At 39.3% G+C, this 18489-nt stretch overlaps 1 protein-coding gene across 10 annotated transcripts in view; it reads right to left on the bottom strand.

Annotated features, from left to right (window-relative positions):
• Window positions 1-18489, bottom strand: part of Osbpl9 (oxysterol binding protein like 9) — a 142873-nt gene that overhangs the window by 42740 nt on the left and 81644 nt on the right. For 5 of the 10 annotated variants that reach the window (XM_048453356.3, XM_048453357.3, XM_087904749.1 and 2 more), the window contains 5 exons: window positions 9157-9225; window positions 4032-4127; window positions 2817-2864; window positions 1420-1449; window positions 271-321 (listed from right to left, as the gene is read on the bottom strand). In XM_048453356.3, the coding sequence (XP_048309313.2) occupies window positions 271-321; window positions 1420-1449; window positions 2817-2864; window positions 4032-4127; window positions 9157-9225 (294 nt within the window). The remainder of the gene's footprint in view (window positions 1-270; window positions 322-1419; window positions 1450-2816; window positions 2865-4031; window positions 4128-9156; window positions 9226-18489) is intronic. The other 5 variants (XM_087904751.1, XM_048453361.3, XM_048453362.3 and 2 more) reach the window with 1 other exon arrangement.

Below are 18489 nucleotides of genomic sequence, written 5' to 3'. Positions count from 1 at the left end.
TCCCTTACTTCCTAGCCAAAGAATGCACTCTTTAAACATGTTCCCTTACTTCCTAGCCACCACCAGCAATTATTACCAGAAAAAAGGCAGATGTGTGTGTGAAAACATCCAAACATAGTAATTGTTCAACAAAATATAGAATTCCACAATTCTGTTTACTGTTGAAAAGTAGTGTTTCAGAACTAAGTATTGTATATACTAAAGAAAAATTCCAATACAATTTTTTAAATTATAAACTTTGAAAGTAAATAAAAAGTAAAATTTACTTACTTTAGCAATCTGTAGCAACACAATGCAGTGCTTAATTGATTCTACCATGCTCTATAAAGACAAAACACTGATTTTAGGGTCTTGTTGCAAATAAAATAGTTATATGATATTAAAACTTAAAATAGTCTTAAAAATCAGTTCAAATATACAAAAAAGTAAAGCCTACACATTAAATACACCTTTCTGTGTATGTGGTAAGTTCTAATTTGATGACAGTGTGACAAGCTACTTATTAACAATTCTATGATTTACTAAGGAAGATCACACTATCATTTATACCAAATAATATCTACTATTTTTCTCTCAAAGAGAAAGTATGTGAGTCTGAGTCTGATTAACCTTCAATTGTTTAGATAAACAGTAGCAACCCCAATGTCAATGCCTAAAGCAAGACACAGGGCAGGATCTGGTCAGAATACTCAGATCTGAAATAGCTTGCCTATTTTAAAAAAAACTTTTATCAAGATACAAATATCATCAGTAACATCATATTGAATAACATCAAAGGCCAGTGCATTAAGGAAACTCAAATGGTACTGCATTTTCAAGAGAAGAGTATGTACAGATTGAGTATCCCTCATCCTCCAAGTTCCAATTCACAATTTCAGGTGTCAGGAAGTCAAACTGCAAGCATCAACTACAAGAAACTTAAATGGATCTTGAGTTCAGACTTGAGTCCCCTCCTCTATTTATCTTATATTATGCATGTGCAAACGATCTATTAGAGATACTTCCAATGACAAGTTGTCTCATATATGAGATACCATTTTTTCTTTTTCCTTTTTCCTTTTTTTTTGGGGGGGGGTTGTTGTTGTTGAGACAGGGTCTCAAAAATGAGATCACTATGTAGCTGAGCCTGGCCTTTACTCCTAATCCATGCTTGGATCACAGGTATGTGCTACCATGTTGAACAACAGCCTCCTAAGCATGAAGGATACTTTTATCCCAAGATACCACTGAAGTTAAGACCAGAAACAAATAAAATGGCACGTCAGATTAATTTCAACCACAGGGATAACAAATCCTTGGCCAATGACTCAATTCTTAAACATCCTCATAAAAATCCACAGAAACTAAGACACTGCTTGTTCTTATTAATAGCAGCAGGTTCTAAATTAAATTAAAGTCAGAGTTTAATACATAACTTACATTTGTTGTGTCTTTGAGAGTTTCAACTTTCTGTGAAAAATAAATTTTATAAAATAGAAATAATGAAAATCACAAAGAGGCACACACTGTTATTTTCAGGGATTAGACATTTGAAGGGTTTTTTACTTACACTATGCCAAGATAATGTAATTAAGTTAGGAAAGAAATAATTTTTTTATTATATTTTTTAGTCTAAACCCAATATTTAAATTTAAAATTACAAATATTTTATGGATAGATATTCATAAAATTCATGCACTTCAAGACTGGTAAGAAAGTATAAAACATTCTTATACCTTTCCAGAAAACAGATTTTATATTTATTATAGACTTCATGATTTTTCAAAAAAAAGTTCCCTAAAATGTCTTTTAAATAAACTAGAAATAAATTCCAAAACTAAGAATTAATGGGAGGTGAGTTAGAACATGAACTTATATTATTATTAAATGTAGCTGACCAAACTGTAAGGCCACTGTCAGCAAGAAAGCAAAACAACAATAAAAAATGCTGCACCAGGTACAGCACAAGAAAAGAGAAGACGCGGCACCTATTAGCCCCGACAAACACCCAGGAAAACCAAACTGAAGGCCTGAAGGCCTGGAGGCCGCAGTGCAAGCACTGGCTCTCCCTGTCACATGTTCGTTCTGAGCAGTTCTCTCCCTGAAGTGACCACATGGAAACAGTAACTTTCTTTTTGTTTTGTTGTTTGTTTTTTGAGACAGGGTCTCACTATGTAGCTCTGAATGTTTTGGAACAAACTATGTAGAACAAGCTGGCCTTGAACACAGAAATCTGTCTGCCTCTCTGCCTTCCAAGTACTGGGATTAACGGCATGTTCCTGGTCCCAAGCCCTAGAAATTAATACCTTCCTACCTTATATGTAAAGAACTTACTCCCAAATATCTAATACTTGCAAAACAGAATTATATTAAAAACCTGAATATTATCCTTTTATTTAATTATTAAGTTGCAACTGGAAATTTACCAGAAAACACCACTTGAGGGAATATTACAGTAATACACAGTAGATCAGTGATATTGTTTCTGGTGGGTTGGTAGGTTTGGCTTTTTGTTATTGTTGTTTTTTGTTTTGAGATGGAGGTCTACTGTATAGTATAGTCCTCACAAAGCTTAATGTGCTGGGACTAAAAACATGTGCCACCATGCCTCATCCATTTTGTCTTGTTTTATATAGAATCTTGCTAGGTAGTACAAGCTGGCAATGAACTCCTGATCTTTCTACCTCAGCCTCCCCAGAGCTGGGATTCTAAGTATGCCTTAGTTTCCCCATTTCAACAATATTTTCTTAATAATAAAATACTGATGTATTTCCATTACTTTTTCAAAACACTTTTTAATTAAAAAAATCAAGTAAAATTATGGTTATAGAAGTTACCTTTCTCTGTTCATCATCTTTACAATTTTGAAGCTTGTCATCAAAAAGCTACAGGGTATGAAAAAGACACTTTTAGTATCAAGATATTTATTATACTGTGTACACTTACCAAACAGAAAAGTAAACCTTAGTTCCTAAATATTTCTGCTGTAGCTAACATACACATAAATTATTTCTAGGCTCTGTATCAAATCACATTCTTCTATGAGAATGACTGTGAACTGCTCAGACCAAATGCCATGGTAGAATTAGAGTAAGAAAGTGATTTTTTACTATGGTTGCAATTCATGTGTGTGTGTGTACCTGTGGAGGCAGAGGAGCATGTCTAGTGTCTTCCTCTCTCACTCTCCACTTTGCTCTGTGAGACAGAAACTCTGACTGAACCTGTTCTGGGCAGGCTAACTGGTCAGCAAGCTCCCAAGATCTGCCTGTCTCCATCCTGCACATTTTATGTGAGGCCAGAGAATACTGAGTGTCTTCATCATTTTCTAACTTATTTCTGGAGACGGAGTGTCTGTCTCAACAAATGTGGAGCTCTCACACTTGACTTGATGGTGCCCAGAGAGTGTGTGATATCACCCATGCTGGTGTACAGACATGTATGCTGTGCCCAGTGTTAATGTGAGTACTGGGAAACCAAACTCAGACCTCATGCCTGCACATCAAGCACTGAGCCATCTCACCAGCACCTCCACAAGACTTTTTATTGTTTGTTTGGAAAACAGGGTCTTACTCTGTAAGCTAGGCTGACTGGGAATTATGTAGCATACTATATAGTTACTCTCAAATAGGTGATCCTTCTGCTTCAGCCTGAGGGTTAGGATTACAGACACTAGAACCACAAGACTTGCAGTAAATAGAAATATTTATTTAAACTCAAAGGTTTTTTTTTTTTTGCTTTGTCTTCTAAGTTAATGAGTTTCTTTTTCTTCCTATGACCTATCACTTTAATTCAAAGAGAAAAGTCACCCCCCAAAAAAATGAAAGGGAGGAGGAACCCAAGATCTCAGCGACATCCTATTTACCTTTTCCTCAATAATCAAAGAGTATAGAACATACATTTTATTAATATAATTAGAGGAAGAGATCCTACTTTTAAGGATTTGTCAGCTTGAAAAATTGCTGAAAACCATAAGGGATGTAAATTACCATCAAGTAACTTTGAAGCCCAGCTTAGCAACATTTACTACTTTATATCAGAACAGCATGCCATACCTTTAATTGTTCTATCAAGATCTGCAGGTAAGCGTCAGCCTCTGTAAGTTTCTTATCAAAGTCTTGGACACTAGGAACAAATCCTGAATCCAAACCCTAGAGGAAAACAAAGTGAATGATCTGGCAGTGTCCAAGCCACACATATTATTACAGGAAACGCCTCATCCTTCATGAATACGTAATTTCAACTTTCAAAACAGACAGTCCATTTACACAAATGGGTTTATTTAAGTTAACAAAATTTTCTGAGACAAGTACTGCATCAACCTTCCACTCAGTAATACATGTGCTGCAGCTGCTCTGAGAAAGGGTTGGTGCCCTGCCCTCAAAATCACCCCCCCCCCCACGACTGGCTCCCTGTCCACCAGAGTCACAGTCATTTAACATAAAATATAGTATGAAATATCAAACCTCCTAGGCTATTTCCTATTTCCTCCCATTTTTTTCCTGTCCCAAGAATCATGTTTGTTTTTTTAGAGGTAGGGGCTCAATGTGTGTGCTCAGAGGACAGCTTGTGGGAGTCAGTTTTCTCCTGACACTACGCAGGTTTTCCGAGACAAGATTTCTGTGTAACAGTCCTGGCTGTCCTGGAACTCTGTACACCAGGCAGGCCTCAAACTCACAAGCTGCCTCTGCCTCCTGAGTGCTGGGATTACAGATACTGAACCCATTCCATCAGCTCAGAAGTTTTCCACCCTCTTTTCTCCTTATTAATTTTTTTAAGAGAAAGCTGAGCACAGTGGTACACATCAACAGTCTTAGCACTGGAAAGGCTAAGACTGGAGAACTGTAAATTTACAACTAGCCTGGGTTAAACAGTCTCACAGACTTTTCTAAGTGCAACTGCTGATTCGTCTCACCTCATCAAGTTCCCTATTCACTTTCAGCCTTGGCGTGAACACTACACTCTGGACAGGGTGTAAATGTACTTAGATGCCTCTCTTTCTCAGTTTAAAAGTACAGCAATGGCATATCCTACTTTTTGTACATCTGCATCTCAAGCTCCCAAAAGATCTACAATTCTTGTTTTGACTGCTCAAAAGAAATTTTGAGCTCTTAATTACCTCTGACTACAAGAACAAATCGTAAAAGGTTAAGTACTTGGAGAGAACCACATTCCTAGCCCCTGGTATCTACCTGCACACCCAGCTGTCCTGTCCTGAGGAACTACCACCACTGATGTCTAAGCCAACCAGAAAACTGAACTAAATGGGTGACAGATGGTGTAGCTCAACAAACTCAGCTGTTCCCAGTCTTCTGCCAACGCACACTGCTTGTTTGTATATGCTCCACTTGAGTGAGTAGACCCTGGAGCTTTCTGTATTATAGCAACACCCCACCTGGGCACACGGAACCCCAGCTCGCCCCACTCCTTCCCTCTGCCCCCATCTACTAAAACACTATCACGTTACTACTTACTATTTACTGCTGCTCTTCTCAAACTATAGTTGACATTCTGACACAAAATGTTAAAAATTTTAAAAATTACAGCCTGTCATGACCATGGGGAAAGCCAGTTATCTTTTAATTATTTTCTGTTTCAAATTTAAAGCTAATAAATCTTGCTCTATTTGCTTTTTTACATGAATGTAAAGAAACTAATTGAAGAAAAATCGCTTCCAAGTAATATATGAAAACAATGTTTAAGAAAAATTATAATCAATGTATTCACAATCCATATAATAACAAAATTATACGCAAACACATTCTTTGGGGTTTTGTTTGTTTTGACACAGGGTCTCGCTATGTACCCCTGGAAGGCCTGGAACTCAGAGACCTGCCTGTGCCTGCTGGGATTAACCACGTTGGGCCACCACACCCAGCTACACACTTTTTCATTTTTAAAAATATCCCAGAGAACTTCATATTAGAAATGTTTGCTGAGCAAAGGGGAGTTCAGACATCACATTTCACAGAAGGGGCAGTGCCTGCTGACACTGAAGACACCACAGGAAAATAGGATGCCTGGCTTAGTTTTTGTTGAATTTCAAGAGTATTACAGCATAACTAGCAGTGGTCTAATTATCAAGAGCAAGCTACCGTCAGTTAGATACACTGCTCTCACTCAGTAGCTAAGAGAAACCAGCGACACATCCGAGAGTGAACAGACGGCAAGGGGGAGAAAGGAAAGGTGATCATCAAGGACTTTGCTCTTCTAAGCTCTTTTAGAACTATCACTGTCAGCAAAATAACTAGCAGCGCTTTTTAAACAAATCAGTTAGTGATATCTTCTACAGAAGAGAAACACATTATTTAAACTTCAAGCCTGAACCCCACCTCAATTAATTCTTCAGAAATAACCCTCTTGCACAAGTTCCCTTCACCAACAGAATAAACCCCAGGCTTCATAACCTCACGGTATGGAAGGCTTATAGGGAGGTTTGTAATGGTGGTCATCAGCCTAAAACCTCAGAACTGGTCTAACTTCCCTGCGCAGCAATACAAAAATTATAGGTGTGCTTTAAAAGGAATTCTACAGAGTTTGCTTATCTACAACCAATGAAATAACATGTACGGATTTATCAGGAGCATGGACAGGCCGGTTTCAATGATGACACATTTCTTAAAATGACTAAGTGCACTAAAATTACCCCCAGTTTCCCCATCAGCCACCACTTCTATCTTCCCATTCAGACATTTGAAGTGATGTGGCTGAGACGTCTTGTCTCTCTTTATCTCACGTAATGACAAGAGACTTTTAAAATTTCTGATTACATTTTGTAGAATAAAAATAAAGTTATAAAACTGTTGAATTTTTATTTCTTAAAAAAAGGTTGAAGAGCTAGCTTAGAAGTTCAGAGCACTCACTGTTCTTGCAGAAAACCATAGTTCAGGTCCCAGGGTCCACACAGTGGCTCACAACTTCATGCAACTCCAGTTCCTGGTGGTCCAATGCCCTCTTCTGGCCTCTACAAGCACTTTATACACATGAACCCACACAGGCACGCACACACACACACACATACACGCACATGAAAAAAAAACTTTAAAAATTGTATTATATACCTGTTCTTCTTTCCATCCAATACTCATAACAGTGAGACATTACACTTATTCATATTGGTCTTTTTAACTTTAAAAAATACTTTTATTTATTATACACACACACACACACACACACACACACACAGAGTACTACACATGTATGAATGCCAGAGGGCAGCCTGTAGGAGTCAGTTCTGTTCCTCCTGCATGTGGATTCTGAGAAGTAAAATCCAATCATCAGGTTGTGCAACAGGGGCCTTTTACCCAGTGAGCCATCCTGCTGACACTGGAGACTTCTTTTTAAATAAGACCAAGAACACAGACATTCCCCAGGCTGAGGGTGGTCTTTGGAAAGAACTGCAAGCAGGGCAGACCTTTAAAAACTGTGCGACTGCACACTGCTAGAGAGCAATCTGGGAGTAAAACAGACACAGTTCTCTGCACCTGCTCTATCTAACACTGAGCACATTACTCTTTGACTTCTCTAGAGAGACACAAAAGACAGGAGCTGTGCTGTTCCTTCATCAGCACCCTCCGGGGATGTTGCAGCACTAGATGAATGCATGTGGCAGCTGCACCAAACGTCCACTGCTGCTCCCCGTGCTCCTTTTGGATTTCTGTTCTCTGCTCCCTTTCCTTTCTTCTCTTGTATGTCCTTCTGCAATAACTGAAGTGATCATAGTGCAGTGCTGGCAATCAGGACCTTGCTGCTCTCTGGCTTACAATATTGAAGTACCACAGTTCTATTACTTGTCAGTCTGGATAGAAATGCACTTTACATTTTAACTAAAAGTCCATAGTCCCAGCATTTAGAAGGAAGATCAACAGTTCTGAGCACCCAGACTTCTCTAAAAACACTAAAATTTTAAAAAGATTAAAAGCAGTGATAGAAAAACAAACACAAAATGGTCTATGATATAACAAGAAAAATGAATTTTCTAATTTCTAATATCAGGACTAGCTTGATAGTCTCAGGGGACACCTAAAAGCTAACAGGCCAGCAAATTAAATTAAACGAATTCCTATTAATGATTTTAGGTGGGACATTAAATACACAACAAAATGTTTCATCCAAATTAAAAAGAGCACTACAAGGATCACCCTAAACTCTGAGAAACATGTAAATCATAGCTTGCTTTGGGACTTTCCTAGAAAGACTTTTGAGGCAGGCAGTAAAAGATTTTAAAGCAACTCCTGAGACAGTGGCAGACCAATAAACAAAGGTCAGAGTTACCAAAGATGGCTTAAGGTATTCTTGACCAGAATCAGAAATTAGAAAACTTATGGGTAGCTAAGTGGTAGTGGTGCATGCCTTTAATTCTAGCACTAGGAGGCTGAGGCAGGCAGATCTCTGAGTTTGAGGCCAGCCTAGTCTACATAGTGAGTTCCTGGACAGCCAAGCTAGCCAGAGAAAATGTGTATTGGAAACCACCCCCCCCAAAAAAGAAAAGAAATTTATAGGTAACTTGAGGAACTAAGATTAACACTGAACACTAAGCAGGGGGCATACTTACGATTCAATCACTTACAGGAGACTGAGTAGTAACACAAAAAAAAGAATGTGAAAAATAAGACAGCTTCGATCAGTCTTATTTCTTAATGAAAACTTGAAGGACTGAGTCTTAAACAGGACAAAATAATATATAATAAAAAATATGTTCTCCCTAAAAAGGACAAGGAAGCTATGTGTGATTGTACATGCCTAGAATTCTAGCATCTGGTAGGTGGAAGCAGGAAGTTCATAAGTTCAAAGCTAGCCTGAGCTATATTAACTCCTGCCTTAAAACAAATTAATTTATTTAAAAGGAAAAATATATTTTAAATAAATTATTTATGTCTTCAGAGAAAGTTTGAAATGATAGAAAGTAAGTCATTAGCAGTAGAACTATAACAAAAAATAGCTTAAAATTCAAAGGAAAATTCAAAGAAAACACACCTGATGAAAAGTAAGAAAGAATATGAACAGGCATTTTATTAGCAAAACAAATACTCTAAAAATAATTAATTTTTACACAAATTCCACTTTAATTTAAACAAGAGCACTTGCAACGTGTATGCTAACAAATGGGGATGACATGTTTGAGATGACCTCTCACCCAATCAAAAAAGCAGAGGGCATACTTACGATTCAATCACTTACAATTATTTTTGAAAATTCAAGAACTGGAGAGATACCAGAAGACTGGAAAAAAGCAAGTGTGGTACTGATCTTCCATAAAGGTAAGAAAAGAGAGAGTAGAAAGTTACCATGCTGTGAGTCTGACATCAACGATCAAAGGACTAAGAGAAAACCTGTAACTATACAGAGGAAAATAAGGACATAGCAAATGACACGTTAAAAACCAAACAGTCTGCCAAAATTACTGGCTTTTGTGTTGTCAGAAAATTAAGTGAGCATATTAAGCTCTTAGGGAAATGGCACCATTTTGTCTTCCTATCAGTTCATTTAATAACAAAAAAAAGTATACTAAAGAAAGAACTTAGTAATTTTCATGTGCCCATGATTCCATGAGGGATACTAATGATATCCTGAAACATTTACAGCCCCACAGTGCAGCCACATCAGCCAAGAACAGGTCTTGGAGCTACTGAGGAGTCCCGAAGGCAAGCATTTCTATGTATTCTTAACTCTAGAGACATAACAGTCAACTGCCAACTCATTTGGAGAAAATAGCATCGATTTTAAACATCCATAAAACTGAGCACAGCGATGAACTTTTTCCTCCACTACACCTTGGAAGACATCTTTCCATGGCTACACGACTTCAAATCAGTTTCTCTTACCCACATAGTTGCTATTAGTTTCTTACCAAAACCTTCAGGGCACCCCAAGAATGCCATAAAAGGTCTTTTCTCAACAATTCTAAGTGAACAATACTGACACTATAGACTCACCATGAATAAGACATATTGAATTTTTTCAGAGTACTATACTATAAAGTCTGTTAAATACTTATTTCTCATTTTATCTCAATTTACTATAACATTGTAAATAGTTATAGGCAAAGCTCAGTCCCAGAATCCTAGCACGTGGGAGGATGAGGCAGGAAGACAGCTGAAAGTTCAAGGCTAGCCTGGACTATAAAGTAAAACCTTGTCTTAAAAAGAGAGAGAGAGAGAGAGAGAGAGAGAGAGAGAGAGAGAGAGAGAGAAGAAAGATCATGAGATAGACTAACCCTGAACCTATTTCACAAATGCTTACTGAACGTTCAGATCTCCCATTAGTATTTTTTTCTTTTTTATTGAAAATAGGTTTTTTTTTTCAAACAATATATTCTGATTGCAGCTTCAGCTCCTCCAACTCCTACCCAGATAGGATTTTTAATTAGGATTCTAACCCACTCCTCTACCTACAAATACTACTACGTTTTTCTATTAAGTTACAATACTATTCGAAAAGAGGAGACATGTAATCTAAAAGTCACCCAAGGTGGTGATGTAGTGGAAGTGAACACGGACAAGTGTTAAGGACAGATCAAGTTCTGAATCCTCACTCTACAGTTTCCTAACAGACTCCCACAAGTGTGCTCAGGCCAGTTCACTGTCCCGGCTTTCATTTCCCTATCAACAGGAGGGACCACTAACTTAATAGTAACTGTTCAATTTCCTTTCTGGATCTGGAGCCTTGGACAGCCAGAATTCACTTTCTTTAATCCCAAGACCTACACAGCAACTTCACAGGTAAATCATGCTGATGGATTTTAAAAAAAGAAAAAAGACTAACAAATTATACTATAAGCCATGTGCAGTTTTTCTTGGGAATAAACAACCAAGAAAAAGGCACAAGCATTAAACTTAACATTCTTTAAAAAAAAAAAAAACTAACAATAAGCTGATGAACTCTGAAGAAGATAATGAATGATATAAAAATGATAAAAGCAGTAACAAAACGTGGCAAAATACAGCCCACAAACAGATCAGAGGAAAACCCTGTAGGATGTACAGAAAACAGTTGGTTATTGTGCCTAAAGCACAGAATGTAAGCTGCACCTAATAACTACCTCGGTAGCCAAGAGTCAAAAAAAAGCTTCCCTCCACCAAAGATTATAATGGTTAAACACAACTCTAACCAAACAAACCACTAAAGCCATTTCTATTTTTAAAATTTATACAGGAAATAGTTTAATAGTTAAGTTTTTGTTTTGTTTAAAAAAGAAAAGTGAATGACAAATTCTAAATTGCTTACCCAGAGACAGGGCAGATCCTGTCTGCTTTACACAACAGGAGAATCATGAATTAAGATCATTATAGATATCAGCACTAAAATTCATGACTGGGCACAACTGCTTAGTTCTTAAGATGAAACTCTATGCACTCTTCAACTGACAGGACAAAATATAAGCATGGACTCCATAAAGTGATAATGGAACAATTTAGCTGGGCAGTGGAGACTCATGCCTTTAATTCCAATAGGAGAGAGGCAGAGGCACGCAGATGTCTGAGTTTGAGGCCAGCCCGGTCTACAGAGTGAGTTCCAGGACAGCCAGAGCTACACAGAGAACCCTGTCTCAAAAAACAAAAAAGAGGGGAAAAAATCATGGAAACCCGAGTTTGCAGGCCTTTATAAACTAGTTAGCATTGATTACCTCACAAGATGAGCGACACCGAAACTACACTTAGAAATCCACTGTATTACAAACTGCGAACTGTGTCTTTACGTTTATATGCCCTCACACTTCCCGCTCCTCCTGAAGTCAAACACAGGGGAAGGCCATGGAACTGTCACTTCTCGGGTGGGACTGAGGAAACGGGCCAAGAGAGATTTGTGCTCACAGTTTTTGCTTGACATGTTTAACTTTTCTAAGTTTTTTTTTTTCATAAAAACATCAAGGCTTCATGGAAAAATATTCAGAAATCACAAGTTATACATATTTTTCAAAAAATTATATGCAAAGTCACCAGGTTTACTCTTTAAAGATTATCTATGAAATCCTAAAATACACCAAAAAAGAATTGGCATTGCTGAAACTACTCATACCCCATTCTAAGCAAAATGAATCGTAGCCAAATTGTAGTATCATTTAAGAGTAAAGTACCAGGCAGCAAAAAGCCCTAGGGAAAAAAAATGAGCCCCTTAACAAAAAATAAAGCAAGACACTGAGGGCATTCCATGCTCATCCAGCCAACATGCTCATGACTCGGCTTCAAAGAAAGCAAACTCGAGGTGTTTGCAAACAGAGGCAACTCAGTTACCTGGGCTACTTGAAGGCTCTTTATTTTGTTTTTATTATTCTTGGGTGGGAATATGCCATAGAATGAATGCACACAGAAGACAACTCTTGGGGAGCGGATGCTGTCCCTCCACCAGTTCAGGTTCCAGGGATTTCAGTCAGGTCAGCAGGCCTGCATGGCAGGGGCTTTCTTTTACCCTCAAGGCCATTTTTCAAGTTGTCAGTCAGGTTAAGCTATCTCAGTACTTAGGCAAACTGAAGCAGAGGAGCAAACATTCTTCCTTGTCCAAGCCTGAGATTACCAACATTTTATTCACCCTAGTCTAAAGATCAATCAAATACAATTGGTTCAGGTAAATTTCCTGGAAGTATGCTCTATGTGCAAGCAGGAGAAAGTAAAATTAACCATCTAAGTTTAAAGCTGATCATTTAAGCACACACTGAGACTTCTCCTAACAACTTCTAATTATGCAATGTTTTCTAAACAAACCCACTATGCTCTACTGATATGACCTGACCTCTGCACAGCAAACAAGCTGACAAATTAACACTCAACAAGATCTGCATGATAAACTACTCACACCAAAGGTTTTTAGCTCACATCAAATGAAACAAAACAACTTTTAAAAGAATGGGTTTCACACTGTCTTGGCAAAATCCCTTAAACTGCGTTTGCTAAACTGTCTTTGGGTAAGTGATTTCTACTGCCATGGGATGTCCAGTGGAAGGAAACACAGGCTCAGTTTTGCTAAAGTTGCTCAAAGTACATGCAAAATTATCTAATGTAAAAAGCTGAAAGTCTACCAAGATAACCTGAATTTGTTGTTCTTTACTGTATTCCCCAAGCTAGTGCTTGGTTTGTGGCAAACGCTGAAGAAGGAGGGAGAAAAAAGACGGTGACTACTGAACCCCTTCAGCATGCTCACCGGACGGTACATGAAGAAGATAAGGAAGCCCCTCTTAGTTTCACTCACAACAGCGCCTCACTCTTAGCAAAAACTGCACAGATGCTGACGAGGAATTTTATGACAAAAAGAGGTGACAGGACAAAAGTCTACTGCAGCATGGACGGAAGGGGATCAGGCAGTGACAAATTTCCTTCTCTCACGCCAAGTCTTGTCATGAGCACATTTTTACACACACTACTCTGGGCTTTACAACCCTATGCTACAAAGATTATTTATTCATTGGGCAGCTTCTGTGACTACACTCTGTGCTGGATACCCTGGAGATGCCAAGGTGAAACAGACAACTGATCCTGACCTAAGAGTTTCCATCTATTTGAGATCAACATTTGTCTAGAACAGTGGTTTTTCAGCCTATGTGTCACAACCCCTTTGGGGTCAAGTGACCTTTACACAGGGGTTATCTAAGACCATCAGAAAACACAGTTGTTTACATTATGAGTCCTAAGAGTAGTAAAATTATAGTAACGATGAAAATAATTTTATGGTTGGGGTCACCATAACATGAGGAACTGTATTAAAGGGCCGCAGCTTTAAAAAGGTTGAGAACCACTGGTCTAGAGGATCTGCTTTGAATAGAGAATGATGCAATGAGAAAGGCACCAGAAGACTCAGAAGACAAGAGGGTTAAGAGAGGTTTTAAGGGGGAGCATTGGGGAATCCGGGCTCTGGACAGAGGCAGGAGTCTGTATTAGAGTAGTGGGCTGTGGCTCATCAAATGCAATGTTCGAACTCTTCTTTCATGGCCAACTATTCAGGGCTAAGCAAGTCAACAAAAGATTCTGTGGGATTTCAGGAATTAGGGACAGCAAGGAAGCTTTATTCACCTGAGCCTGAAGAAAGAGCAAGGGCTGTACCCAACAGCAAAGGACAACTGGCTACAAACAGCGAGGGGCAGGAGCAGTGACACTTATTCTTGTTCCCTTCTTCAATCTCCTGTCACTGCCTCCCATGGGCTAAAGACAAACAAAAGCCCAAGAATAAAGAGCTTGTAACACTGGCTCCCGAGGCACACAAAGAGAAGAACAGGGAATGATTCTGGGAGAAGGGAGAACACAGGAACACAGACTGACATTCCGAGAGCTTGAGCAGCCAGGTGAGCAATGGGGAGAGATGTGCCAAGAGCACCAGGAAACATACTGGACGTAGGCTCAATCCCTACTTATTACAGACTTGGTAAATCACTTGGTTTCTGGAAGACACCTTCCATTACTTATAAAAGGTGGGGATGAGAGGTGGGGGAGAATGGATATCAATTAGATTTTAGGCTTCCTTCCTTCCTGTTCTAGGATTTCCTGAAGCAAATGCCTCCAAGTTAATGACTGTTCATGCAGACAGTAAAAGCTCCATCACACTGGGAGGATCTATGGCTGATTCATTTACATAAAAACAGGAAGTTGCAGTTTCCAACTATACAAGGTCTTCCGCAGAGTCTGACAAAGAATACTAAAACTCAAATGAACTATTGTTCCTTCCCTGTAACCTTGAATCTTACAAATATGACAGCAAGCAGAGTTTAAAACAAACTCTAGAATACCGAGAATGCAAAAAATGAAAGCAACTCGGCCGAAGATTCACATACTTGAAAAACAAAACGAGCTATAGTCCATATAATACAGCCAAGTTCTTTAAATTCTCCCCAGAAATGTCAATACATTTCTCTCTCTCTTACACACACAGACACACACACACACACACACACACACACAGAGAGAGAGAAAGAGAGAGAGAGAGAGAGAGAAAGAGAACAAAAATTACCATTCATTCATGTGAAAAACATGTCCTGACTCTGTTATAGCCAGGTGCTTATTAGGATTTCCAAAGGGCTTCTTTAAGGATAATGGACGAAACAGTAAATAGAACCCAGCATTACTCAACCAATATTAAACTAAAATTTCACCGCTTCCTAAGTTCCCTTGACTGCTCTAGCCAATAACATGCTTTGTCCCATGATACTGTGCACCCAAACCAATCTGTGTTAGTATTGCTATTGGTATTATTTCAACTACATCAGAAGTCATACGAAAGTCACATAGAAGTCACATAGATACAGAATCTGCCCACCACCCCAGCACTGTTTCTAAACATTTTCTCCAATTCCCTGTGATACTCGTAAGTAATCAGTTCAGTCTAGTGATCTAAGACATATTTTAATTCACAGGAAAAGAAAATCTAGTTCCAATACAATCGAGTAAAAGGTTTGTTATGTTTAGGTTATTATAATGGTTCAAATTTGGATCATTTATGTCAGGCCCAAAGGAAACTCCATTTGCCCAAATTCTGTTGGTTAGACAAAAGCCAACAATCCTCAGGAATTTATAAAGCTAGTTCCCTTCTACCAAAGGAGGCGTCATTTCCCCTAACACCAGTAGAAGGGACAAATGCTGTCTGTGGTGCCTATTAGCATATCCGAACACATGCTCGCCTCTAGGCTCCCTCAATATCACAAGTAACTGTTATACACACCAGGGTCCATGCTAACATCCTAGTTTTTTCCACATGCACACACACATCCTGAACCTCCTCCAGCTCAGGGGCTTCCCTCCCTCAGCTTCTTTCTCCTCACATCCCTGCTATGTCAGCTATGCACTCTCTTGGTTCTTTCTGTCTTGGCCTCTTGCTCTCCTCTGCATCCCCCCCCCCCCCGCTCCTACTCACCTCATGGTGAGGTCCAGTTCACTGGCCATGTCCAGTTCACTACTTTCTCTGCTCTGAACTGTTCCAGAAGCCTCTGACTATTCTCCCCCCACATATACAATAAAAACCCTCCCATTAACCATACCATGAGTGGTCATGTCGTCAGTTTATACAACTTACCCATTTGCTAAACACCTATGATGTTCTACTGGGGCTCAGAAAGCCAAACCCCAAGTATGGCACTTGTGAAAACTGCACCCCTGAAATGAAGGACACCAGAAGGGCTTAGAAGCAGCCTCTGAATTCCTCGTGCTCTCCTTTCCTCCCAAAGCAGCTGGAGAAGTTAGAACTCCTTTACCCACGGCCAGCCTTAAGAACCAGACCCACACTGGGCAGTGGGGGATTTCTCTTGTTAACTCGTTTTGTTTATAGGGTACCAGATGTGACCCTATGAGTAAGAAAACATAAGAGACCACCCTACATGGCCAGACACTCTATTGGTGAAAAAGTTTAACACAAACTTTGATTTCCAACAAATTATGGCCTTACAAGAGTCAGAGAGATGAACAAAAATTTACAGTTTAGCAAAAGCCATAAGAGATATGGACAAATTCTGTGATGGCACACAAAGTAAGTCACTGCCTTGCTTTAGGTGGCAAGGGAAGGGAACTGGGTACTAAGCACTGGGCTCCAAGACAAAGCTGAACCACCTGAAATGTGGGTGGTAATCGAAGCAAGAGAGAAAAGCAGTGTGAAGAGAAAGAACTCAGAGACCAGACGTGTTCTGATGAGAACGCTCACAGGGAAAGCCTTGAGCAAAGCGCCCACAGACGCTGGTTTCAGACGCTGTGAGAAGAATTAGCCCTGACTGTGGAGACCTTAAAGGCAGGCCAGGAACTGGGCTTGGAAAGGCACCCAGAACAGAAGCATGGCAGTGACTCAGTCAGTGTGTTTTTGAGTAAAGAGGATGGGTGTGGCTTGCTCTTACACACTAGGTCAGAATTCCCAAAAGTCTAGCAGAGAGATGATGGTCTTAGAGCAGTATCATACAAGTATCAAATACAGAGATATTAATATTAAAATCCAAGAGTAATATTACAAAGGCTGACAGAGCTTTAGACATGGAGAGTAAGGTGGATAGAAACAGCTATGAATGGCCCTGTGGTAAACCTCATTAAAATATTTAAAGAGGGAGACTAGCTTCAGAAATAGCAGTGGCTGCTAAATCTTTATTTAAAAATTTTCAAAATATAGTTTTCGGCTACACACACACACACACACATTATGGTACCCATAAAACCTTTGCCTTGTGGTGTAAGAATCACTACAATCATCAGTCACTTCTCCACAGCGCAGCATCTAGTGATGGAAGTTAACACATCCCAGAGGCCATCCTGGAATATTTTAGAATAAACACTTGATTGTGGATTGCTTTGTCATCATCACTACCTTTCTAAATCAAGAGTGCAAAACACGGGTGTGGTGGTACATGTATGTAACGCCTGCAGGAAGGTCAAGAGTTCAAGTACCAAGACCCTCTTTCAAAAAAGTGCAAACCACACAACTCACTTTCCAATAAACAGAACACAGTGAGATCACAGCAAACAAATGAATCTACACTGAACTAAATTCCTTGCTGATCTTCAACTTGACTGTGCCCAAAATATTTTCAGTCTCTTATTTACTGAGACATGCTTCAAATACAATGTCATCCCTGTCCAAACCAAACTCAGGGTACTCAGGAAACACCCAACTTAAAAAGTGTTTCTTGTTTAAATTCTCAAACTAAAATTCCATTTTTAGTGATGTATGCCTACTCTGGAGTAGGGAAAACCATCTGGCTTTTATTTAAGTAATCTCTTGTAGAGATGCACCAAAAATAAAACTTTAAAAAAAAAATCCCAAGTAAAAGTAAAGGACAAGAAATGTTAGTACTGCTCACTAAAGAGCTCTAGTACTTGTTCCAGCACGGGGGTGAAGGATGACTGATGAGTAACTTCATCAGAGTTCCCCTTTTAAGTCGCTGGGAAGGCTTTTAAACTGCATCTACCACTTTAAGACCCTTTCCAGTGTCCCCGGTGATAAAACTGTAAATAGTTATTTGGCATTTAATTTCTTTAAAAACAGCTAACAAGAAAAACAATCTGATCACGCAAAACCAAGTCTTCAAATTAGAAAATGTTCTTTTTCAACCTAACTCTCAATTTCTCCTGATTGGAAAAACAAGTTAAGTACAGCAGGAATGCCCAGCAGGGGCCTTCCATTGTATTAATCACAGGCAACTTTCCTCAACTGAGCTAAGACTGACAACCTAAAACCTTCCTTACAGTTGTTCCCTGAACCCCATAAAACTGTACTGAAGTTTCCAAAATATTTCTAGTAGCTAGTTAAAAACAATAACCACCTCCTTCTTCACCCACCCACAAACAGCAGCATCCATAATTGACACACAAATACAGGACCAGGCACCAGCACAACGCCACAACATCCCAAATTCTACTTGGCCTGCAAGTGAAGATTCTACTGATAGCGCAGGGTCAGAGCTGAGCTTTCACTCTAGAGCTCAGCTCTGACTGCTCATTGTGAGTCAACCTTCGAAAGGAGAACTGAGTTCCACAGAGATATTTCCTAAGCAGGACAGTGGGTCCTCCGACGGGAGCCTGGGGGCGTGGGCTGGGGGAGGGCGGCCCCTCGTCCCTG

Source organism: Myodes glareolus, chromosome 3, assembly GCF_982192425.1.
Source record: "Myodes glareolus chromosome 3, mMyoGla1.1, whole genome shotgun sequence".
Classification (NCBI taxonomy): domain Eukaryota; kingdom Metazoa; phylum Chordata; class Mammalia; order Rodentia; family Cricetidae; genus Myodes; species Myodes glareolus.
Note: the sequence above shows the minus strand (reverse complement) of the source record. Positions and strands in the feature narration are given on the sequence as shown.